Source organism: Tricharina praecox (genome assembly GCF_024521635.1).
Source record: "Tricharina praecox strain CBS 144465 chromosome Unknown BZA05scaffold_10, whole genome shotgun sequence".
NCBI lineage: Eukaryota > Fungi > Ascomycota > Pezizomycetes > Pezizales > Pyronemataceae > Tricharina > Tricharina praecox.
The window spans coordinates 603,964-625,065 of NW_026250412.1; the positions used below are offsets into that span (position 1 = coordinate 603,964).

Here is a 21,102-nt window from a genome sequence, read left to right on the forward strand (position 1 = left end):
TCCCCTACCAGTCTCGATGTATGGATTTTCTAGCTGACCGCTGACCGCTGACCACGCATGGCGTCAGTGCGTCACACGAACCTCCCCTCCCCAGAATCCCCACGTCATCACATGACGCCAAGTTCAGCGCACCGAGTCATCTACGCGGTCGCGTATCCCCCATCCCGCATCCCGCCCTTGCCGAACCGCCCGACTCCCCGCTCACTCGCACGATCCACGAATCTGTTCACGATGACCCTCGAAACGCTGAGCCAATCCAGCCGAAACCAGATGACCACCGGACCGCCCAAGAAGCGTGCGCGAACCTCGGGTGGTGGTGGTGGTGGTGGTGGTGGGTTGGGAAGCGATAGCTCCACACCACCGCCATCACCACCGTCGGCGCCGCTCGACGAGCTAGAAACGGTAGACGCGGATGCGGATGCAGACGAGGCCGAGCCACTGCTCGCGACCCCCGAGCGCACCGAGGCAGTGCAGAAATACGAGGGCGGTCGCGAGGTGGACGCGGAAACGGGCACGTACACGAGCTCGATCTATGTCGACGCCTTTGTCCTCGCGCTGGATACCGTGCTAGCCGATGAAGCATATCTCTTCTCCGAGGACGAGCTGGAGGTCTTCGTCAAGTACCGGTCGTTGCCGTATGCGGCGCAACATCTGTGAGCAGCTTTCATGTGGCGGGGGGTGGGGGTGGGGCTGTTGGAATGTGCTGAGAGGGGCGGCAGATATGTGCGTTTGTTCCTGCGCAAGACGGATGCGTGGTTCCGTATCGGCAGGCTACAGTACCCGAAGGATATACCGGACGTGGGCGCTGCGTGTGCGCTCCTGCAGAGCAAGGACGTTGGGTTTGCGAATGATGATGCGGATATTGCCCTCGAGGACGCGGCGGGACTGTTGCTCGTCGAAGAGCTGAAAGCCGTGACGAAGGATGCCAAATGCGCCGTCACCGGGTCGAACAAACCGCAGCTCATTGCCGGGTTGATGAAAGCGTCGAGAGAGCAGGCAGGGCTTCGCGCGAGAGGCGGGCAGCTGAAGCTGCAGTTCGACGGGAAGGGGAATTATGTCAACCGCGAGGAACACTTCGTGAAGAAGATACTGGAGAGAACCGGTGCGAGTTACTTGCTTGCTTACTCCTGATTGGCTTCTCTGTTTGCTCATACGTACCGCGAGAGAAAAAGGTCCTTGCATCCGTCTGTCGTCGGCGGTGACGGTCCTCTTCAACCGTGTGCACCTGGTCTTCTACCGGTCCACCGAGTGGACGGAGAAGTCGCTCACAACCGTCATCCTATCGCGCACGATGAAGCGCAACTTCCCCCACTACATCGTTTCGCGCACATCCAACATATTCCCCACGCGCCAGGCCCTACTAGATTTCGAAGCCTCAATCAAACTGCAGTCCGAGGTAGACGAGATCCTAGTAACCCCTGGTGCCCCAGGAGAAGAAGGTCTGCAGCGAGTCCATGAAATCTTCGAAGCTACATATCCGATCTGGGAGCAACTTGTCGCGGCAGAGGCGGAGAGTACTCTCGCTGCCGAACACGACGAAGCCCTGGAGCGCGTGTACCTCCGTCGCTTCAACGCCGGGTGGGTATACACGCGCATCGCGCACAAAGGCGTGTACGTTCTTGGGCGGTTCAAGCTATACGAGCGCGAGCACTCGGTGCTCAGCGCACTACTATCGCAAAAGTTCTTTCAGCCCGCACGCCGGGGCGTCTGGTACCAGCGCAAAGCCCTGATCGAAGAGAACTACATGAGCGATCTCGACGGCGACAGCAAAGCTCCCAAGGAAGCACGGATCAAGAAGTGGCGGAAGGCGGCGCTTTCCACCTGCGAGGCCGGCCTGCAGGACCCCCAAACACACTTAATCTTCCACTACGACTTGCAGAAACGCATTTTGAAGCTGGAGCACAAGCTGCGCGTTCCCAAGCGTATGCAGCATGATTTCGGCCATGCAAGGCTACGCAAGCCGAGCGATCGCACAATCTTTGGCGAACGCCTCAACGAGCCGGAGCTCGGCCGGAAAACCCTGTGGCGCGATCCCGAAGATGGGTTGGCTGAGTGCAGCGTCGAGGAAATGTGTCTCTCCGTCTACCGCTCCGAGGGGTGGAAGGGCTATCACTGCGAGGGCGGCATAGTGAGAACGCTCTTTGCCTACCTCTTCTACGACATGTTATTCCTATACCTGCCCAACGTCTTCGAGACCGAGTTCCAGACGTGTCCGCTCGATCTCTTCACCGACGCGTTCTATCCCGTTCGAGCATCGGAGATCAACCACCGGCTGGCCGAGATCGCGAACGGCGGTGCGCGGCGGATAGTCAAAGAGGTGTGGGAGAACAATCAAGAACGGCAGCCGTGCGTCGTCGGGCTGAATTGGAGCTATTCCATCGAGGACCTGGAGGAGATTGTTGAGTGCTTCCCGCCCGATGCACTCGCCACCGTCTGCAAGGTGCTCTGTCAGGAGTATCGACAGCGCGGCGGCGGCATGCCGGATCTGTTCCTGTGGAGATATGGAGAGGGCGATGATCCCGTGAAGGAGGTTTTGTTCTCCGAAGGTACGTGATCCACCCACATCCATCGAACACACACCCTTTTGATAGCTAACTAGCTCGCGATGGTACAGTCAAGTCGGAGAATGATCGGTTGAGTGATACGCAGAGACTTTGGATTCATGTTTTGAGCAGTGCGGGGGTAGCGGTGGAGCTTTGCGCTGCGAGGTCCAAGAGGAAGAACGAAAGTCAGGCGGATTAGCCCATTTGACTAGCTAGTAATCCGGAGGAACGAATATAAATGGCTTATGACTCCAAAGTACTCCGAGTGATGAGAGCATGTGCAGGACCCGGTTTTGCCGCCATGAACTCGGGATCCGCTTAGTCATCCGGGGGTGGGGCTGTATTGTATGTACTGTAGTCCACTGTCACGAACGGTGCTGCATCAAGGCAACCGGGTATGCATTAACAGGAATCGCATCATATGTAGCCGTGATGGCAGGGAAGAATGCCGTGATATGTACTCTATGTATGAAGATAAACATATCATAAGCGGATCAATGCGGGTGACTTCGCTATGCTAGAGGCGTCACGCTGCACGATGATGTCTTGCCATTCCAGTTCCGGTGCTTTTTTTTGGTCTTGTGACTTCCGTATCGACTTCCGGACTTGGGCTTTCTTCATCCGTCGGGAATATGTAGATGAAATATCGGCAATTCAGCACTGAGGAATTCCGTGGGGAAGAGAGGTTGGAGGGTGGGAGGTGGGGGAGGGAGTGACTTGGCTTAGGTAAGCTCCGTCTCGAGCTCAGTTGCAAATTGCACTCTTCTCCCTCCCTCATTCCCACCGTATCGACGCCGGATGATGCCAACAACCCGATGCGATATCTACACGGAGGCCGGAGGCTCTATTCTTGCCATGGGGTAGCTAAGGGATTCTGCTCGATGTTCATATCGGATTCCGACTGCCTTCTGCGATAGGCAGTTTGGGAATGAGGGTGGCAGAATTCCTACCGTATATACCGTACCTATGGTATCAGCTTTGACTCTACTAGTACATGCCAGCCGTACCGTAACTTCACCGACTAATGGGCAGATGAAGTTCCAGCGGCTGACGATTGTTTCAGGCCGCTGCAAGTTCGCCCCCCGCTTCAAACACGGGTGGAGGCGAAGGCGAGTGTCTCGGCCAGTGATCTGCGCCGGACAGTGCTGTCATATGGTAGGTATCCGATAATCCAACAGCCTGTGCACCACAACATGACGGCCACTGGTGAGCACAACTTTGGGTTTCATATTCTGCTTGATCCGAGATTGTGAGCGGGCTGCTGCAAGGAGGGAACCTGAGCTACTCAGGCCTTTGTCGATGCACGGGTTGTTTTCTTTTCTTTTCAGGCCTTTGCTTTGATCTTTTGGTGGGGGTGACAGCGACAGAGTTTGGATCATGTTGCCCATCGAATCACCTATACCAGTATGAGTGAAGCGGCAGGATCCTGAGGAGAAAGGAAGGCGTTGAGTATGCGTACAAGAAATCCTCGTGCATGCTGGCAACTTCCGAGCTTTATGTGAAGCCTGGTGGCCGTGCTTCCCTACATCCGGACACTCAAAACAACTCGGCTTTGTCTCGTGGGCTGCTCTACACGTCACATGTCCCCTCCATGCACATGCTCTACGCGCCACGCCCGCCACAACGAACCGTCGCTCAGCAGCTCAGATCTTGTCTATAGCAAAAACCCAGCCATAATAACAAGAACGGCAATAAATGCATCGAAAACATCCGCGTCGTATCTAACCGGAGGACGGTTTCTCCATCTTCCTTCTCTCCTCCCACTCGTTCTTCTCGCTCCCCAATCGGCCCTCCCCCCCACCCCCAACACCCTGCTCGGAACACATCCCGCCTGGCAATCATAAGCGGCCTCAGCTGTCTCAGACTAAAGGACTCAAGTGTGGAGCTTCCTGCGAAGCAAGTAGTCAGCAGAGCCCCCCTCCTCATCCTCCTCCTCCCCGCTGCTACCCTCATCTTTGAAGCTCTTCAAAGCTTTGAATACACCCACTCCCAACCACTCCTCACCGTACCCCTCGCCGCGAGCCCTTCTACGCGAAACCCGACGTCACTCCCGTAAAGCTCTCGCAAACATCTTCCGTCGCCGTCGTCGTCGCCCGCACTGCTCTCATCGCCGTCGTCGTCGCTGTCGTCACACGGAAGCAAGCAACCTCGTACCCCATCCCGATAGCCCGAGCCACAAACACGTTCCTCAGCTAGTACCAGAGCTCGGCCAGCTTCGCCCAACATCGGCCACCGAAGAACAAGCAAAGCAATAGATCAAAAGGCGAACAAGCAAAGAAAGAACCCGAAATGGGCCTCTCGTACAACGTCTACCTCAGCTCTTCGCGCATCTACATGTGCAAGTCATGCAAAACGCATCTCTCAAATCATGAGGACATCATCAGCCGGGTGAGTTTCGCGCCGCCGGTCCCCTCCTCCCCTCCCCCCGCTGCAACTACGTTCCTGCCTGCCTGCCTGCCTGTTCCTGCGACTTCCTGCTTCACGCAGTCAGCCCCTCCTTCCTGTGCTACATGCACGTGTGTGGGCCCCAACGTGCGCGATAGACAACTACCTAGTGCCAGCAGCTCGCTATCCATCTGCTCTATCGCTTCCCCCTCCACCCATGCTTATTTCCCATACGCGGCCCAAGAGTTCTTATTCGTCGTTTAATCGCTATCGGAACAAGGACTGACCGGTAGCTTTTGGGCCATTGCAGAATTTCAGAGGTCAACATGGAAAGGCGTATCTCTTTTCGAACGTGGTCAACGTGGTCGAAGACTCGCCCGACGAACGGACAATGACGACGGGCCGCCATGTGGTGCGCGACATCAGCTGTCGACAGTGCGATACCATCGTCGGCTGGAAATACGACAAGGCCTATGAGCCGCAGGAGCAGTACAAGGAGAACAAGTTCATCCTTGAGGCGGAACTGCTGGTCCAGGTAGGTGGTCTCGGGCTTGTGCTTGGGTTGTGGTTTTCCCCAAGACTGACTTCTGCTTCAAGTTTAAAAAGGATCAGTAAAGAGCGCAATAGCTTGCGCGTTACGTTCTGCCGGAGACCTCTAGACACGATACGATGCGACTCGGCAGTCAAATACTGTTCCTATGATTCCCTAGCTCCTACGACTTTGCTGAGACAACTTTTGCTTGTCACTGCACTTTATTCGTGATTTGTTGCGTGTTTGCCCGGAGGTGGAGGGGGGGGGAGGGAAGGAGGGAGGGGGTGTACTTGAAGCGGTTTGAAGGTTGGGACGGTTCTCTTAACGACGGTATTATCTCCTTTGTGCATTTCTTGCTGGAAACGGTGTTTTGCGGTGTTTTGTTAGGCTTGATAGACTCACTCTTTGGTATGGACTTTGTGATAGTCTGTATACACACAGAGAGTTGAGTATTATGGGCTTTTTACTTTATTTTCATTCCTTTTGGGTTGATTTACTCTGTTTTTTCCCTTCTTTCTCCTTCCCTCTCACTACTCTCCTCACTGTCCATTCTTCTTTTCAAACCAATTCCTCTTGTTGTTTTACTCTCTGTCACATGTCTGGCTGTCGTTCGGGAGGGAATGGCACCCAAGCTAGATTTCATGCATGATTCCCACCGAGAGAAGGGAGAGTTTTCGGGCCCATGGTGAGCTTGCGCTTGTTATAACGTATAGATGGGCAAAAACGGAAAAGATGTGTATAAAGAGCTTTTACTCATCGATTGTCATTTCGCATCCAGTTCAGTCCAGTTGCCGTGTTTAGCCGGCAGTTCGGTTTCCCCCCTTCCGTTCCCTTCGTGTTGAAGTGTTTGGGAACGGACATGGCGAGCGGGGTTTGGTGATTGTGCTGAGGAGTTACATATGGCATACTGCCGTGTGAGGAGCGACATCGGACTTACCGCGGCCTGGGCCATGCGGAGGGTGATGTGTGCCTGCCTGGCTGATTGACTACCATAGCGACTACCATAGCCGACGTGACGCGGAGATGGCCACCCCACCCCCGCAGTCGGGGTTCGGCTTCGTCGCTATATATGGGTAACATCGAGCTGGATATCTGTCACTAATAAGTATAATACACAGGTAGCTCCTCTCCTCCATCTCCATCTCCCTCGAGCTCGACCTCTCCCATCGCAGATCTCACGGGCAAAAACAAAGCATGGCCTCGCAAACGATGAAAGCGGTGATCTTCCACGGGCCGGGGCACGTCGCCGTGGAGGACCGACCCATCCCGACGCTCCAGCACCCGACCGACGCCATCGTCAAGGTCTCGCTCACGGCGCTGTGCGGCAGCGAGCTGCACGTCTACCGCGGCCACCAAAAGAGCGAGCCCGGCTTCATCATGGGCCACGAGTTTACCGGCGAGGTGGTGCAGGTCGGCGCCGAGGTGAAGAGCTTCAAACTAGGCGATCAGGTCGTTGCGCCGTTTACGGTTTCTTGGTAGGTTTTCGCTGTCCGCCTCGGGGGACACGGGGACACGGGGCTGATGAGGGGGTGCACGGGGAAGCATGGATTGCTTCTACTGCAAGAACGGCGAATCCTCCCGCTGCGAAAAGGTCCTTCTCTTCGGCTGCCCGCTGCTCGACGGCGCTCAGGCAGAGTACGTCCGCGTCCCGCTCGCAGACGGCACACTGTTTGTGCGGCCCTCGTCGCTTCCCGAGGAGATCGCCGTGCTGATGGCGGACATCGTACGACGCCCCTCCCCCTCCCCCTCCCCCCGCCTCATCCGCTAACTAACCGCCTAGTTCCCAACTGGCTTCTTCGCCGCGCGCACGGCCTTCACCTCCCTCCCCCCGCCCCAGCAGCGCACGAGCGTAGCAGTAGTAATCGGCTGCGGCCCGGTCGGTCTCTGCGCAATAGTTGCAGCACTAGAATACTCCCCCGCGCACCTCTTCGCCATCGACAGCGTCCCCAGCCGCCTCGAGCTCGCGCGCGGCCTCGGCGCCGAACCCCTCAACTTCGCCGAGGACATGCCGGGCCTGCTCAGGCGCATCCGCGAGGTCACTGCCGGCCGCGGCGCGGACGTGGTTATGGAGGTGGTCGGGCTCGCGCCGGCCCTCAGGCTCGCGTATGAGGTTGTGAGGCCGTTCGGCGCCGTCACCAGCGTGGGGGTACATAACGCCGAGGTTCTTACCCCTTCTTCCCCTTCCCCTCCCCGCCCCCCGCCCCCCGCTCCCCCCGACACCCCCGCCCCCAAGACTGAAGGCTGATAAAGACAGATCCCGATCTCAGGCGCAGAAGCGTACGCGAAAAACCTCAAGCTGCAGTTCGGGCGGTGTCCGGTGCGCAGCGTGTTCGGTGATGCGCTGGCGGTGCTGGAGAGGCGCAGTCATCTCTTCGGGTTCATGGCCGAGAAGGTTATGCCGCTTACAAAAGCGGTCGAGGGGTATGAGATCTTTGAGAGGGCGGGGGCACAGAAGGTTATTTTTCGGGCGGGGGAGTAGTTTATAAGTAATGAGATATGAAGTATCTGATCACGGCGAACATTGGCCGTATTGGGGATGTAGTATCTGTAGGCGCGCGGGGAGGCGAGTGACCATGACGAGGACCCAGAAGCGGGATGGTGGTATGTAGAGTATGATGCTGGTGATGCCCGGCCGCTACATCTTATACCCACTCTGGATAGATAGAGTATCGCCTTGGAATCCCGGTCACACGAGTGATCACTCGATTGGTGAATCTCAATGGGAACTTGTGAAGAGATCCAGAATGGGGCCTTCAGGGTGCACCCGAACTTAATAGCCGAGCACCAGGTAGTTAAGCTCTATCGCTCCCCGTAAGCGCTATCACTCCTCGTCAAGCCCCAACCCGGGTAGACAGCAGGGCTCCCGGGTGCGTCTGCACTCAATGGCCGAGTATCTAGAGTAGTTAAGCTCTATCGCTCCTCGCTTCTCTATTGCTCCTCGTCAAGCTCCAACCCCAGCAGACAGTAGAGCTCCCAAGTCCCGAGTGCCACTACGTGTCCCTCCCGTCATTGTTGAATCCCAATGGGCATTGGCAAGTGATGTAGAGTAGAATGTGGTCTTCAGGGTGAGGCTGCACTCAATGACCGAGGAGAGTAGTTGAGCTCTATCGCTCCTCGTTAAGTGCGCCTACACTCAGTAGTCGAGTAAGCCCCAACCCGCGCAGACAGCAGCCCCCCGAGTGCCACCACATGTCCTACCCGCCCGCCTTGCTAATCCGCTTCGCATCACCGCACACCACACCAGCAGTTCACCGCCATGCACGATTCACAAGTAGCAGTATCAGTATCACAGTAAATTCCCCTCGAATTTACACTCTCCCCTCTCTCCCCCCGCCCCCGTCCCCTTAACCCCCTAGAGACAAGAAAAGAAAAGAAAACGGAACCAGAAAAATCCCCCCTCCCCACCCCGCCCCCCCGTGTAAATTAAACCCATAGACACATAGCCACACAGCACACAATTCTAAAAGTATTGAGAACAAGGAAGTTAACACCGCATCATCCCATCCCCAAACCCTAGTTATCGTGAACTTTTATTTTAGAAAAGAAAGAAAGAAAAAAGGGAAAGGAAAATAGAAGAAAAGTCAAGTCAAGTCGAGGCTAGCTGGCTCAACCCGAGTACTCCTGGACTCCACTGGGGTTCTTGCCCAGGAGTGCCATGGGGACGATACCAGAGACGTGGCCTAGGGATCGGTGTTAGTTCATGTTGGGAGTACGGGGGGTTGGATGGCTTACACTCAGGACCGTAGACCTTGATGTTCAACTTCAGCTCCTGACCGGCAGACTTGATGTTCTTGAGACCCTCCTGGTAGTTGGGACCAGCACGACGGACCCAGATCTGGACGTTGTGCTCGATCAGGACGGGAGCGAATTCTCGCAGGGCGCGTATGACACCCTTGAAGGTGGAGGCGACGTTCTATTCCACAATCAGTGACAGGGTCTTCAACTTGAGATGAATGGGGAGCATACGGTGAAGTTGGCAATACCACCTCCGATGAAGAGGATGCGGCCTTCGGGGTGCTTATCGGCGCGGAGCATCAGGTCGAGAACTGTCCGTGCGTACAGGTACGTCTGGCTCTCGCTGGGAGCACCAGAGTACTCTCCGTAGTTGGCCAACTCGCCAGCAAAGCCGGCCGAGGCGATGGCGTCGGCGTACACCACGGAGGCACCACCACCAGCAACCAGAGTCCACACACGTCCGACGGGGTTCAAGACGGTCAACTTGAGCGAGGCACCAGTCTTCGCATCGAGAGAGGCGATGTAACTACGATCATCAGTAAACGGTCCACCGGCAAGTCAAGGGTGTAACTCACGCTTCCTCCTTGGTCATCTCACGTCCGAAAGGCGCAGGGAACTCCAACGGAGGACCGGCATCGATCGAGGTCTTGGCTTCGGTAGAGGGCCTCATGCCGAGAGCAGCAGGGCCCCGTGCGATGGCCCATTTGGCACCGCACTCAAACTCGGCGGTCTGGTCGATCTTGGCGGCAAGATCGAGGAAGTGGACCTCCGCCGAAGTCTTGTCCTCGTTGGGAATCACAACCAACGGGTTGATCTCAAGGTATGTGAATTGACAGTCGACGTAGACGGCATACAGTCTTGTGATGAAGTCAACCAGGACGTTGTGCACACCCTCGGGGACCTTGCCCAACAGGGACTTGGCGATGGTCTCGTTGGAAGGGTACTCGGATAAATCGACGGGAATCAAAAGCTTCTCGGCCTTCGCATCGACATCACCAACATCAACACCTCCTTCGTGAGTGAACAGGATGTAGTCACCCTAAGATCGTACAAGAGTTAGCAAGATGCAACCAGATAGACCAAAGATATGGGCCCTGCAGAGCCACGTGCATGACGCAATACAAATGAATGCAAAGTGGAACCGGGGGGGGGGGGGGGGGGGGGAACACAAAGGGCAAGAGTATAATGATGACAGGGCAGGTGTGAAGATTTTCTCCCTATGGGTTTGGGGGGTCGGGGGTCGGGGAGCACTGTAGCCGTGATCTCCGTTCGACCGAGCCGTATAGGTAATAAATCTCGTTCGGCTCCCCGCTACAGGACCACACGAACGACCATGGACGACAGGAACGCTTCTTCGAAACAACGCAGATGGGGGGATGGAGTGGGGTGGGACCAAGGGACAAGCTCGAACGGAACACGCAGCGCAGCACTCACCTCTCTCATGGAGTGGATGTTGATGTAGTACTCCTCCTCGGGCTTGTGGGGGCAGAACGGCTCAACCAAGAACGTCCGCAGGTAACCCTTCACCGACTCGACCTGAATCTCCTTCCCGGCCCTCTCCTGGATCCAGGCTTTCGCCTCGGGCCACTCCTTGTTCAGGGCGAGCAGACCGGCCTTACCACGCCTCTTGATCAGCTGGTCGGGCTTCGCGACGAACCTGGCACCGGGCTCCAACAACCACGGGTACATCTGCTCAGCACCGTCGAGGATAGCGGCGGGCGAAGCATCTGCGGGGAAGGTGATGGAGGCGAGCTTCGGGGGAGCATTGTGGGGTGGAGGAGGGAGGGTCGAGGGAGCAATCACGGCAGAACGAGTGAGGTGGTAGGAGAGGATGGCCTTTCCGTCGGCCTCGTGGATCGATTTGGCAGCCATTGAAGCGAATTGAGTTTTCTTAGTGGAGCGAAGAGAGAGGGATTCGGGAGCAACTGTGGAGGGGAGGGGAGGGGAGGGGGAGAATCGAGGAGGAGGGGATGATTGAGGAGGAGGGAGAGGAAGATGGAGGAGATGGAATTGATGGAATTGGGGGGGTTGTGGTTGAGGTGGGTCGGATGAGGTTGAGGGTGGTAGTTGATGGAGGGGAGTTGTTGAGGGAAAAGCTCGGATTATTCTCGAGGGCGGCAACGACGACTTTCGGTGGAGGAGAGCAGGCAGCCCAGCACCAGCACCACCAGCACCACCCACAGCGGCCGGCAAACCACAACACGACGCCTCCACCTCGATCTCGACTGTACCTCCGCCTGCCTCCGCTGTCCACCTAAGCTCGAGATAATACTTTGCCGTACTCTATCGCTCACCCACCACCAGCACCAAAGCCAGCAGCACCACCAGAACCAGCACAACCACCACCACCGCATTTCACCTCCACCCTGCACACCCGACAAAGCCTAGGCGAAAATGCAAAAAATGGAGGGGTTAGTATTTTTTTTTGGTGGGTTGGTGGGTGGTGGGTGGTGGGAGGAGAATCCCCGCACGGCACCAGCAGCACGGACAGCAAAAAAGCAAAAGGAGAACGAATCCATGCCCCGCACCCACCTTCCCTTCGAGACACCTTGAACGCCCACTCACACTTGCATATATTCCCGCGATCATGATTGCGATCAGTTTTTGGAAGCTGGCTTCGCTCGAAAAATCAACAATAAAATCGTTGGGCTGCTTTGGAGAGGATCGGAGTCGGGATCCCGCCATGTGTTGGGAAGTCGAGAAGAGTCAGGAACGGAGCTCTTAGCAAGTTCGAGCAAGGGAAGGGAAGGGGTTCGAAGTGTCCGGCAGCAGGGGCAGAAAGCAGGGGATGGGGGGCAGGCGGCAAAACAATCAGCCCAGACACCGGTATACGGTAGGTATTATTCTACGGCACTTTGTTGTTCGCGGAACGTTGTGGAATTCGAACTTGGACTGGAACATCGAACGGCGCCCGTCAACGCTAGAGGGGAAGTGTGGCTTTTCTGTCGGATTTGCTGTCTGCAGGCCAGCAGGCACCACCCCGCTGTTGCTGTTGCTGTTGCTGTTGCCGGGTGTGTGTTCCTGTGTCGGCAACGCTTCGCAAACAGCCCCGCCAACTGAAGTCGATACTTTCTACACACAACGAGTACGGTCGCTCTCGATCAATGCTTCAATCAGTCAATCGCTCGATGCTTCCCTGACAGAGACATTCTTGCCGAGAAGCAGCGTTTTTTCTTCATCTGTTCCGATTCAGGACTTGCCCGCCAATCACGGGATTCGAGCCGCATGATTCCCGATTGAGTCGTGGCCCAACAATTGGCAGCTTCGACGTCGAAAAGGTGTTGTCGTGTCACCAGAAAGTAAAAAAGTCTCGACGCTTAGGAACCCTTGCTTTCAGACCCGACCCTCCACACAGCTAGTGAGAGTAGCTAGAGCACCTCAACCCGGCAGGCATCGAATCGAACAGAGCAAGCAAAGCGAAGCAGATCAGACAGACAGTTGGGAGAGGGACAGACAGCAATACGGTAGCCCCCCCACTTGCCTCCCGCCCAACAGAACGCCCGCCTTTTTTGTCGTCCCCACGGCTGTTCTCCCCACCCCCCCTCCACCCCCCTCCGGAAAGAGTCTGAAAAGAGATTTCGATTCAGAAGTGCCCAGTCGTACGAACCAAGTAGTGTAGTCAGAAAAAGAAGAAGCTCACGCCTCACACGGGAATTAATTATTCTCTCCCTCCAAACTCCCAAACTCGCTCCATCTCCCTCTCGAGACCTTCGAAGTTCCTCCCTCCCCCTCAACCCACCTCCCCACCTCCCCACCTCCCTCCTGCTCCTCCTCCTCCTCTCTGTCTCCTCATTCACTCTCCCCCACAAACCAACCCCCCCCCAAAGACAGGTATAGCTCTCCCACTGTCCCTCCCGCACTCTGCGTGTTCATCTGCGTGCAAAACACCCAATTGCCCATCAAGAACATCAATCTTTCATCATCACTTCATCGTGCTAACACGGATCGTGGCATAGACCCCTTCTTCTCGTTCCTCTGCGGATATATACCCTGTGTTAGCATTGAATTGGTGAGTTGTGTTGTTGGTGTCGCTTTTGCTTCTTTCCTTCCGATGGCGGGGTACCGTGAAAGTGCGATATTCCACTTGGAATCGATTCCATCGAACCCTCACAACCGCCTGTGCCTCAATTGCCCGTTTCCGAGCCGTGGAGCTATAACTCAGAGTGCACGAGCTGACGCTGGACCCAGAACTCTTCCAACGACATGGCCGCTACTCTTTCTCCTCCCGGCGCCGCGCCCGGCACTGCCAATGACAACATCCGCCGTTTCACAGCTCCTTCGCGGCCACGATCCCCTCCCCCGGAGCACACGCTCTTCCACCCCAAGACCAGAGCTTTCGTCTACGGACTGCAGCCCAAGGCTTCGCAGGGAATGTTGGACTTTGACTTCATCTGTACGTTCCACATTCGAGCTCTGTGTGTGTGTCTGGATCGGCTCTGATGCAAGATGTAGGCAAGCGTTCGACTCCCAGTGTGGCGGCCATCATCTACCCCTTCGGTGGTCAGTTCGTATCCAAGATGTACTGGGGAACCTCGGAGACTCTGCTCCCAGTCTACCAGGAGGTCGACAAGGCTTGCGAGAAGCACCCTGAAGTCGACACGGTGAGTCCTGCCCTGCGTGTAGTATTGCTCCGTTCGGCCCGCTGATGTTCTCCAGGTTGTCAACTTCGCCAGTTCTCGTTCCGTCTACAGCAGCACGTTGGAGTTGATGAACAAGCCCCAGATCAAGACCATCGCCATCATCGCCGAGGGTGTGCCCGAGCGTCGTGCCCGTGAGATCCTGCACATTGCCCAGAAGAAGGGAATCACCATCATCGGTCCCGCCACCGTCGGAGGCATCAAGCCCGGATGCTTCAAGATTGGAAACACCGGCGGTATGATGGACAACATCGTCGCCTCGAAGCTCTACCGCCCCGGATCGGTCGGTTACGTCTCGAAGTCCGGTGGTATGAGTAACGAGTTGAACAACATCATCGCCGCGGTGACCGACGGTGTCTCCGAGGGTGTTGCCATCGGAGGTGATCGGTACCCCGGTACCACCTTCATCGACCACTTGCTCCGATACGAGGCCGATCCCGCGTGCAAGATCCTCGTCCTGCTCGGAGAGGTCGGAGGTGTCGAGGAGTACCGTGTGATCGAGGCCGTCAAGAACGGAACCATCAAGAAGCCCATCGTCGCCTGGGCCATCGGAACCGTGGCTTCCATGTTGACGACCGAGGTCCAGTTCGGCCACGCCGGTTCCTTCGCCAACTCTCAGCTCGAGACCGCCGGTGCCAAGAACCAGGCCATGCGTGACGCTGGCTTCCACGTTCCCGAGACTTTCGAGGAGTTCCCCGAGGCGCTCAAGGTCGTCTACGACAAGTTGGTTGCCGACGGTACGATCGTGCCCAAGGCGGAGCCCACTCCCCCAAAGATCCCGATCGACTACTCGTGGGCCCAGGAGCTCGGACTCATCCGCAAGCCTGCTGCCTTCATCTCGACCATCTCGGACGACCGTGGTCAGGAGCTTCTCTACGCCGGTATGCCCATCTCGGATGTCTTCAGGGAGGACATCGGTATCGGCGGTGTGATGTCTCTTCTGTGGTTCCGTCGTCGTCTACCCGCATACGCCTCCAAGTTCCTGGAGATGGTTCTGATGTTGACTGCCGACCACGGCCCCGCCGTGTCCGGTGCCATGAACACCATCATCACCACCAGAGCTGGAAAGGACTTGGTCTCGTCGCTGGTTTCCGGCCTGTTGACCATCGGTGAGCGATTCGGAGGAGCTTTGGACGGCGCTGCCGCCGAGTTCACTGGTGCCTTCGACAAGGGCCTCAGCCCCCGAGACTTTGTTGACACCATGCGCAAGCAGAACAAGCTCATTCCCGGTATCGGCCACAAGGTCAAGTCGCGCAACAACCCCGATCTCCGTGTCGAGCTGGTCCGGGAGTACGTCATCAAGCACTTCCCTACTCACAAGCTCCTCGACTACGCATTGGCCGTCGAGACGGTCACCACCAGCAAGAAGGACAACCTGATCCTCAACGTTGATGGATGTATCGCCGTGTGCTTCGTCGACCTGATCCGCAACTGCGGTGCCTTCTCTCCGGAGGAAGCCGAGGAATACCTCAAGGTAAGCGTGTGACGGACACCCTAGTACTGGGCCACGAAGCTAACATTGAACCAGAACGGTGTGCTGAACGGTCTGTTCGTCCTCGGACGTTCGATCGGTCTCATTGCCCACTACCTCGACCAGAAGAGGCTGCGTACCGGTCTCTACAGACATCCTTGGGACGACATCACCTACCTCCTGCCCAACCTCCAGGGTAACGCGCCTGGTAACGAGGGTCGTGTCGAGGTTACCATTTAGACACCTGGGTATAGAGCGGGATAAATCTTTTTCTTTCTTTGAGAGGCTTTTTTACTGTTTGTAATCTGGGTTGGGGATGGTTGGTGGGGCGCTGTTTTTCGTTTCTGGCTGTTTCTACTCAAAAGGATGGTGGATGATGACTATGTGGATATGGGGGGTGGTAGTGAATGATTGACGCTGTTGTATCCAACTTTGAGTGATGAATGTCAAATATCATGCATCCGTAAAAGCAAGTGCCCAACGCCTTTTGTGTGTAGGATGCTGCTATCTAGACATCTCCAGCATCAATCTTCAGATCCCCCATCCTGTCCTCCGTTGTCTCGGGTGCCTTCCCCTTCCTCCTCCCCTTCCCACCCTTCTTGCCACCCCTTCCGCCCTCTACACCCGTTGTATCAGTCTTGAGCTCTTCCACCCCGCTCTCCCCTTCCGCCCCCTCCTCCTTCCTCCTATCACCCCCCTTCCCACCACCTCTCCCACCCCTCCCCCTCCCGCCGCTCACAACATGTTCCTTCCCCCTCGGCACCCTCCTCCCCTCCGGCAGCTCCTTCAGCAACTTCCCATCCTTCCAGAGCAGCTCGCCCTTCCGATCCTCAACCCTGCTAACAAACTCCATGCTCAACCTACCCGCTTCATCCCCCTCCGTCAGGAGCACGCCATTGGCGCTCCTCCAAAACTTCAGCCCGCCCCTATCCCTCGCCGCCCGCGCGTCGATGTGGAAGACGACTTCTGCGTCTTTACGCATGCCGGAGACTGCACTGCCAGATTCTAGGGAGGTGAGCGAGGAGGGCGTGGTAAGGTGCACATGCGTCCTCCGTTGCCGTGCCAGCCCGCCGCTGGAAAGTATCGCGGGCAGGAAGGCGTAGAAGCTGCCGTGGACCAGCGTCTCCGGCAGGTCCGCGCCCAGCAGGGGAGTGAGCGAGAGCGCCTCGCTGCTCAAGGGTAAAGAGTGCCCTTGGTTCGCGCGGATAAACCATCCCTCCCCTTCCTCCTCCTTTGCGCCCCCCTCCCCCGCGCCCCCCGAGCCCCCTGAAGAAGTAGGTTCGTGAAGTAAAGCGTACCGCTGTTTATCGTTCCCCTCCACCACCTGTTGCAGCAGTGGGAATGTCAGGTCCAGCTTGCGGAACTTGGACAGCGCGAGGAGCGACGGGACCGAGGCGTAGCCGTCCGCGCGTAATGGCAGGCCTTCCCGTGCCGCCCCGTGACGGAGCGTGTAGCTTAGTGCTTTGGAGAGAAGGACGTCGGCGGACTGGGTGGTGGGGCCGCGGGGACGGCGGGTGCGGGTGGCGCGCGGTTTGGGGTTGGGATGGGAGGGGAGGTCGTCGGGGGCGGTGGGCGGGGTGGACATTGTGTGGGTGGGTGGAGGGTGGTGGTGGTGGTGGTGGTGGTGGTGGTGGTGGGGTTGGGGTGTGTGGAGTTTGTGCGTGCGGAAGTGGAAGTGGTGGGTGAGGGGTTGGTGAGTGTAGATTTGCGAGCGAAGTGTGAATTGGAGTGTTTGGAGGTTATGGCGTGGTAGCGGTGGCATGAACTTTGAGTCAAGTCAAGGAAGCTCAGGTATGGCGGGCTGGTGGGGCAACGAGGCGGGGTGCGGCTCACTAGGCACCAGGCAAAAGAAAGAGTCAAGACTCATTGTGTCATCACCTCACCTCATCGCATCTGATCTCACCCGCTCCGCTTTCGACACATTAAATCTTCGTCAACCTTAATAGGCATAATGATTAATCTACGGTATGCAATATGATACAACCATCCATCCATCCGTCATCCATCCATCCTTTTCTGCCCCCTCCCCTCCCCCCAACGACGACACCTCCCACCTAATAAATCCCCGGCACAATCCTCCACGGCACGACCTTCGTGTAGCGATCCCAGTCCTTGCCGTACTTAGCTCTACACTTCGCCTCGTCCCTCCTATCACGGTGGACCAGGAGCACGGCGAAGTAGACGACATAGAAGTAAGTGACGGGGGTCTTGAATCCGGTGGGGAGACACCACGCCCAAGCCATGATCCAGTCGCCCAGGTAGTTGACATGTCTCGCGACAGCCCACCATCCGGAGACGAGGAGTCTGCTGCCGCTCTTCGTCTCGATGAACTTGAGGTGGGCGACCTTCGGGTCCTCCGGGTTCGTGCGGAACTTGTTCTTCTCGCCGTTGGAGCCACGGAAGATGTAGTAGCCTGTCGCCTGCACCGCGAGGACGCCGAGCACGCCCCGCACCCCAAGGTCGGTCGGGTACATGGCGAGGTACCGCGCCTGCAGAGAGTACACGAACGGCAGCCACGCCAGGTCACCGAACGCGAGCATGAACCCGAACCCATCCGTCGTGATGTCCATCGTTGTCAGCACCGCGGGCTCGTTGATGAAGCTGTCGATCACGTACCACGCCTGGAACGCGTTCACAAGGAGCATGCTGTCTGTCACGCGTCCGGCGGTCGTGTATTGGTGCGCGAGGAACGTGAAGTTCAGGATCGGCCACAGGATCATCCCTGGGCGGAGCTCCGAGAATTGCTTTAGGTCCAGCATCCCGATGCGCGGGTTGAGGGGTCGCCCGATGAACCAGTCGTACAGGGGGTTGCCGGTCGCGCCGTGGTCCGAGAGGAGCTCGCGAGTGAAGAAGCTGGCGGCGTATACGTAGGTCGCAAGGAGCGTGGCGAAGACCAGCGCGGAGCTGAGGAGGTAGAGGTAGTTGCTCCACATCCAGACCCAGAAGCTCCAGCTGAGTCCTTCCTTCACCGTCATGAAACCGAGGTAGCCGAAGATGGTGAGAGAGGTTTCGAGGACTGCGGTAAGGTGAAGTCAGTCAGCCGTGGATTCCGGGTGATGAGAATACTGTATGTGTATACCATTGAGCTTATACTTCAAACGCGTCTTGTCCTTCAGCTCGACACCCTCCTGCGTTCTCCCGGGCAGGATAAACTGCAACGCGGCCAGCCCAAAGTACCACGCGCAGTAGTAGCCAAAGATCTTTGACGAAAAGACCCCGTCAATGCCGGGCCATTGCGCGGCGAGGGCCGCGAGGGGATCCTCGAGGAACGAACTCGACGGACACCCGTTCTCGTTGCACACAAAGTATAGGAGGTATGCGATCGCGGGTGTGCCGAAGGTCACGCCGGCGGCACCGAGACTAAGTGAGAGGTGTCAGGTCAATTCAATTCAATTGAGCGAGGCGAGATTGAGGGGAAGGGGTGCTTGGAATGGAGACTGGAGACTTACGGGCCGCCGAATTGGTATTCCGTCTCGATCATTGTCGAGGTTGGTGGTGGTGTTGTTGTGCTGGATAGGGGGGACTAGGTGGATTATATACTGGTGCTCATAGGCCTCGTTACCGACGAACTCGTAGATGTCGCCGAATTAAAGATTAGATACGATGGACTGCTGTCCACGGTGAAAGGGTCGGTGAAGAAGAGTGTGTGACGCTCGCCGGAACAATCGAGTCTCCCTGATGAACTCACTCTCGGGATCCTCGCATCCGCTCCACAACTTTTATTGCCCGGTGCGGAAGCACAAGGTTGGTGCCCCTTGCATCCAAAGTAGCGGAAACGGATCCGCGTCAAGGCCAAGGATGACTGAGCGAGGCTGCACAGCCCTTGGCCTTCCTGCAGCCTGCTGGCCATCCAAGCCACACACGTGCGAAACAACTCGATTCCTCATACGTAACATCCCCAACCAGCTTCAGCCTTCAGCTCCCACCTCCAGGACCAAACACCCGGTCAGCCGCACGACACCTACCACCAACCTCCCTCACGCACCTACTTCGCACCGCTCGTTTACCGTTTCCACCGTAACAACCACCACCTTCTTCGCCGCCGCTATGCGGCTACCAACGCAATACCTCCTGCTCATCGGCCTGAGCCTTTTACCAGCGACCCTGGCCGTCTCCGAGCCTCCAGAAAAGCCGGTAGACCCGGAATGCACCGTGACGTCCCCGTTCAGCGAGAACTTCTTCGACCTGCGCAAGCTCCGGCGGCTGCCCGACATGCTGCCGCCGCAGGCGGACTGGCACGTCAAGGGCCTCGACTACGGCGCGAACTTCAGCATCAACATCTGTGGGCCCGTACTGACGGAAATATCACCCGAAGGCGCGAACGACGATGCTGTGGGCGCGTTCTACGAAAAGAACGGGACCGTGTACTCCATAGGGTATGCTCTCCACCCCACTCCACCCCTTGTCGGGCGGCGGGGAACTGACGGGTGGGGTAAATGATGTACAGGAGCGCGTCGATCTCCCCGCACTTCCGAGGCCGCAAACTAGTCCTGAGCTACGAGAACGGCTCGCCGTGTCCGGATGCGCCCAACTACAGGAAGAGCACGCTCATGTCGCTCATGTGCGACCACGAGCAGTTCCGCAAGCCGTCGGTCAGCTTCGTCGGCCAGATGAACGACTGCGCGTACTTCTTTGAGGTGCGCACGGCGTTCGCTTGCGCGACTATCAACCAGGCGCAGGCGCTGGGGCCCGGCGCCGTGTTCGGTGCTATGTACGTCTCCTACACACTCTCTCCCCGACGGTGGCCACTAATCGAGACGGATGATGCGTGTAGTATGGGAGTGTTCGCAGTAGTATACCTAGTTGGCGGCATCGTCTACCAGCGCACAGTAATGCATGCGCGGGGCTGGCGACAGATTCCGCACTACCATGCGTGGGCCGCGGCGTTTGGCTTCTTCTGGGTGCGTGTTTTTGTCATGCCATTGGTGTTTTTCATGCGTCTGCTCTCGATGTTTTCTGGCGCCCCGAAGAGAAGAGGCTCGTACATGCCCTCCTCCACCTCCCAAACATCGTCGGGCTGGAAAAGGGGCGATAATGAGTGGGCCTAGTCCACGCTGCCCGCCCCCCACCCAAAATCACCCACCGCCGCCGCCGCTTATCACTCTTATCACTCGTAATTCATATTTCTTTTTCGCAGCCGCTTGTCGTTAAGCCTTGTTCGTCTGTTTTCGTCTGTTCTTTTTTCTTTTTTTCAGCTTAGCCCACGCAGCGCACAGATCCCCCCGTACCGTTTTTGCTTTTTTATCGAAATCTTGGCATCCTCTATATCCACAAAGCTGATGGCGTCTTTCTTCTTTCATCAGGACATGGCACGAACCGTATGGAACCTAGTGCTGGAGCGCGCGCCTCTGCCGTCGTCGTTCCGCCCCTCCGCTGCCGCCCGCGGGTTCGGCGCCCGCACCGTCGGCGGTGACCCCCTCATCCGCGCGCGTGCCGCCGGTGGCTACGTCGATGAGAATCAGCTCATCGATGAGCTGGATGATGATTGGGGCGAGAGTGATTACTAGCCTACTGGGCGAGAGTGATTACTAGGTGGGAGGGGGGAGGGGGGTTTCTTTTGTTTGGGCTTCGCGTTTGGGCTTTGGGGTGCGGATTGTTTGTTGTTTGGCGTTATGTTTTCGGGATTGAAATGCTATCATGGCTACATATGTACCTCTCATGAAGGATGGATTGGGACGGGGATAGGGAAGTCGGGGGAGGGGATGGGGACGAGGAACGGGGAAAATACATGGAATACTTACACCCCTTAGATAGGGAAGGAAAAAGTTCTGCTTGCTTGCTTATAGATTCGAATCGTGG

The 21,102-nt window shown here is 57.1% G+C and overlaps 10 protein-coding genes across 10 annotated transcripts; 5 read left to right on the plus strand and 5 right to left on the minus strand.

Moving 5' to 3' along the window:
• Positions 1-244: 244 nt before the first annotated feature.
• On the plus strand, positions 245-2,799 carry BZA05DRAFT_396150 (VRR-NUC domain-containing protein). The gene is made up of 4 exons (XM_051483504.1): positions 245-653; positions 720-1,102; positions 1,173-2,546; positions 2,615-2,799. The coding sequence occupies exons 1-4, from the start codon at positions 271-273 to the stop codon at positions 2,740-2,742; spliced, it is 2,268 nt and encodes a 755-aa protein (XP_051340049.1). The 5' UTR covers positions 245-270; the 3' UTR covers positions 2,743-2,799.
• Positions 2,800-4,129: 1,330 nt separating this feature from the next.
• Positions 4,130-4,758, minus strand: BZA05DRAFT_30164 (uncharacterized protein). Its single transcript, XM_051480321.1, has one exon. It carries the CDS (start codon positions 4,494-4,496, stop codon positions 4,179-4,181), a length of 318 nt encoding a protein of 105 aa, XP_051340050.1. The 5' UTR covers positions 4,497-4,758; the 3' UTR covers positions 4,130-4,178.
• BZA05DRAFT_30182 (Yippee/Mis18) lies at positions 4,665-5,748 on the plus strand. Its single transcript, XM_051480322.1, has 3 exons — positions 4,665-4,931; positions 5,239-5,463; positions 5,526-5,748. The coding sequence occupies exons 1-3, from the start codon at positions 4,833-4,835 to the stop codon at positions 5,541-5,543; spliced, it is 342 nt and encodes a 113-aa protein (XP_051340051.1). The 5' UTR covers positions 4,665-4,832; the 3' UTR covers positions 5,544-5,748.
• Positions 5,749-6,533: 785 nt separating this feature from the next.
• Positions 6,534-8,155, plus strand: BZA05DRAFT_30162 (S-glutathione dehydrogenase). The gene is made up of 4 exons (XM_051480320.1): positions 6,534-6,935; positions 7,003-7,183; positions 7,241-7,621; positions 7,715-8,155. Exons 1-4 carry the CDS (start codon positions 6,655-6,657, stop codon positions 7,937-7,939), a joined length of 1,068 nt encoding a protein of 355 aa, XP_051340052.1. The 5' UTR covers positions 6,534-6,654; the 3' UTR covers positions 7,940-8,155.
• A 683-nt stretch (positions 8,156-8,838) lies between these two features.
• BZA05DRAFT_30203 (uncharacterized protein) lies at positions 8,839-11,182 on the minus strand. The gene is made up of 5 exons (XM_051480324.1): positions 10,630-11,182; positions 9,771-10,234; positions 9,427-9,721; positions 9,193-9,373; positions 8,839-9,140 (listed from the first exon to the last, which is right to left on the minus strand). The coding sequence occupies exons 1-5, from the start codon at positions 11,065-11,067 to the stop codon at positions 9,067-9,069; spliced, it is 1,452 nt and encodes a 483-aa protein (XP_051340053.1). The 5' UTR covers positions 11,068-11,182; the 3' UTR covers positions 8,839-9,066.
• Positions 11,183-11,626, minus strand: BZA05DRAFT_30200 (uncharacterized protein). The gene has a single exon (XM_051480323.1). The coding sequence runs from the start codon at positions 11,547-11,549 to the stop codon at positions 11,298-11,300; it is 252 nt and encodes an 83-aa protein (XP_051340054.1). The 5' UTR covers positions 11,550-11,626; the 3' UTR covers positions 11,183-11,297.
• A 1,377-nt stretch (positions 11,627-13,003) lies between these two features.
• On the plus strand, positions 13,004-15,978 carry BZA05DRAFT_396163 (citrate synthase-like protein). Its single transcript, XM_051483505.1, has 5 exons — positions 13,004-13,204; positions 13,384-13,588; positions 13,648-13,796; positions 13,852-15,306; positions 15,361-15,978. Exons 2-5 carry the CDS (start codon positions 13,399-13,401, stop codon positions 15,541-15,543), a joined length of 1,977 nt encoding a protein of 658 aa, XP_051340055.1. The 5' UTR covers positions 13,004-13,204; positions 13,384-13,398; the 3' UTR covers positions 15,544-15,978.
• BZA05DRAFT_444474 (KptA family-domain-containing protein) lies at positions 15,812-16,888 on the minus strand (the record flags this gene model as incomplete). Its single annotated transcript, XM_051486916.1, has 1 exon — positions 15,812-16,888. One exon carries the CDS (start codon positions 16,886-16,888, stop codon positions 15,812-15,814), a length of 1,077 nt encoding a protein of 358 aa, XP_051340056.1.
• A 306-nt stretch (positions 16,889-17,194) lies between these two features.
• On the minus strand, positions 17,195-19,010 carry BZA05DRAFT_396167 (ergosterol biosynthesis ERG4/ERG24). Its single transcript, XM_051483506.1, has 3 exons — positions 18,753-19,010; positions 18,383-18,663; positions 17,195-18,319 (listed from the first exon to the last, which is right to left on the minus strand). The coding sequence occupies exons 1-3, from the start codon at positions 18,782-18,784 to the stop codon at positions 17,358-17,360; spliced, it is 1,275 nt and encodes a 424-aa protein (XP_051340057.1). The 5' UTR covers positions 18,785-19,010; the 3' UTR covers positions 17,195-17,357.
• A 136-nt stretch (positions 19,011-19,146) lies between these two features.
• On the plus strand, positions 19,147-20,686 carry BZA05DRAFT_396177 (mannose-6-phosphate receptor binding domain-containing protein). The gene is made up of 3 exons (XM_051483507.1): positions 19,147-19,679; positions 19,751-20,014; positions 20,078-20,686. The coding sequence occupies exons 1-3, from the start codon at positions 19,351-19,353 to the stop codon at positions 20,349-20,351; spliced, it is 867 nt and encodes a 288-aa protein (XP_051340058.1). The 5' UTR covers positions 19,147-19,350; the 3' UTR covers positions 20,352-20,686.
• The last annotated feature ends 416 nt before the right edge of the window (positions 20,687-21,102 follow it).

Excerpts from the sequence above, each read along its gene's own strand:
- BZA05DRAFT_30200 (XM_051480323.1), bottom strand. The coding sequence starts at position 11,549 with ATGCGGTGGTGGTGGTTGTGCTGGTTCTGGTGGTGCTGCTGGCTTTGG.
- BZA05DRAFT_30162 (XM_051480320.1), top strand. The coding sequence starts at position 6,655 with ATGGCCTCGCAAACGATGAAAGCGGTGATCTTCCACGGGCCGGGGCAC. Across the intron at positions 6,936-7,002 it reads GCGCCGTTTACGGTTTCTTG|CATGGATTGCTTCTACTGCA; the intron begins GTAGGTTTTCGC and ends TGCACGGGGAAG. Across the intron at positions 7,622-7,714 it reads TGGGGGTACATAACGCCGAG|ATCCCGATCTCAGGCGCAGA; the intron begins GTTCTTACCCCT and ends TGATAAAGACAG.
- BZA05DRAFT_30164 (XM_051480321.1), bottom strand. The coding sequence starts at position 4,496 with ATGAGGGTAGCAGCGGGGAGGAGGAGGATGAGGAGGGGGGCTCTGCTG.
- BZA05DRAFT_396167 (XM_051483506.1), bottom strand. The coding sequence starts at position 18,784 with ATGATCGAGACGGAATACCAATTCGGCGGCCC. Across the intron at positions 18,664-18,752 it reads GAATACCAATTCGGCGGCCC|TCTCGGTGCCGCCGGCGTGA; the intron begins GTAAGTCTCCAG and ends CCTCTCACTTAG. Across the intron at positions 18,320-18,382 it reads TTTGAAGTATAAGCTCAATG|TCCTCGAAACCTCTCTCACC; the intron begins GTATACACATAC and ends ACCTTACCGCAG.
- BZA05DRAFT_396177 (XM_051483507.1), top strand. The coding sequence starts at position 19,351 with ATGCGGCTACCAACGCAATACCTCCTGCTCATCGGCCTGAGCCTTTTA. Across the intron at positions 19,680-19,750 it reads GGGACCGTGTACTCCATAGG|GAGCGCGTCGATCTCCCCGC; the intron begins GTATGCTCTCCA and ends AATGATGTACAG. Across the intron at positions 20,015-20,077 it reads GGCGCCGTGTTCGGTGCTAT|TATGGGAGTGTTCGCAGTAG; the intron begins GTACGTCTCCTA and ends TGATGCGTGTAG.
- BZA05DRAFT_30182 (XM_051480322.1), top strand. The coding sequence starts at position 4,833 with ATGGGCCTCTCGTACAACGTCTACCTCAGCTCTTCGCGCATCTACATG. Across the intron at positions 4,932-5,238 it reads ATGAGGACATCATCAGCCGG|AATTTCAGAGGTCAACATGG; the intron begins GTGAGTTTCGCG and ends GGGCCATTGCAG.
- BZA05DRAFT_396150 (XM_051483504.1), top strand. The coding sequence starts at position 271 with ATGACCACCGGACCGCCCAAGAAGCGTGCGCGAACCTCGGGTGGTGGT. Across the intron at positions 654-719 it reads CCGTATGCGGCGCAACATCT|ATATGTGCGTTTGTTCCTGC; the intron begins GTGAGCAGCTTT and ends GAGGGGCGGCAG. Across the intron at positions 1,103-1,172 it reads GAAGATACTGGAGAGAACCG|GTCCTTGCATCCGTCTGTCG; the intron begins GTGCGAGTTACT and ends CGAGAGAAAAAG.
- BZA05DRAFT_396163 (XM_051483505.1), top strand. The coding sequence starts at position 13,399 with ATGGCCGCTACTCTTTCTCCTCCCGGCGCCGCGCCCGGCACTGCCAAT. Across the intron at positions 13,589-13,647 it reads GTTGGACTTTGACTTCATCT|GCAAGCGTTCGACTCCCAGT; the intron begins GTACGTTCCACA and ends TGCAAGATGTAG. Across the intron at positions 15,307-15,360 it reads AAGCCGAGGAATACCTCAAG|AACGGTGTGCTGAACGGTCT; the intron begins GTAAGCGTGTGA and ends ACATTGAACCAG.
- BZA05DRAFT_30203 (XM_051480324.1), bottom strand. The coding sequence starts at position 11,067 with ATGGCTGCCAAATCGATCCACGAGGCCGACGGAAAGGCCATCCTCTCC. Across the intron at positions 10,235-10,629 it reads ACATCCACTCCATGAGAGAG|GGTGACTACATCCTGTTCAC; the intron begins GTGAGTGCTGCG and ends GTACGATCTTAG. Across the intron at positions 9,141-9,192 it reads CAAGGTCTACGGTCCTGAGT|GCCACGTCTCTGGTATCGTC; the intron begins GTAAGCCATCCA and ends ACCGATCCCTAG.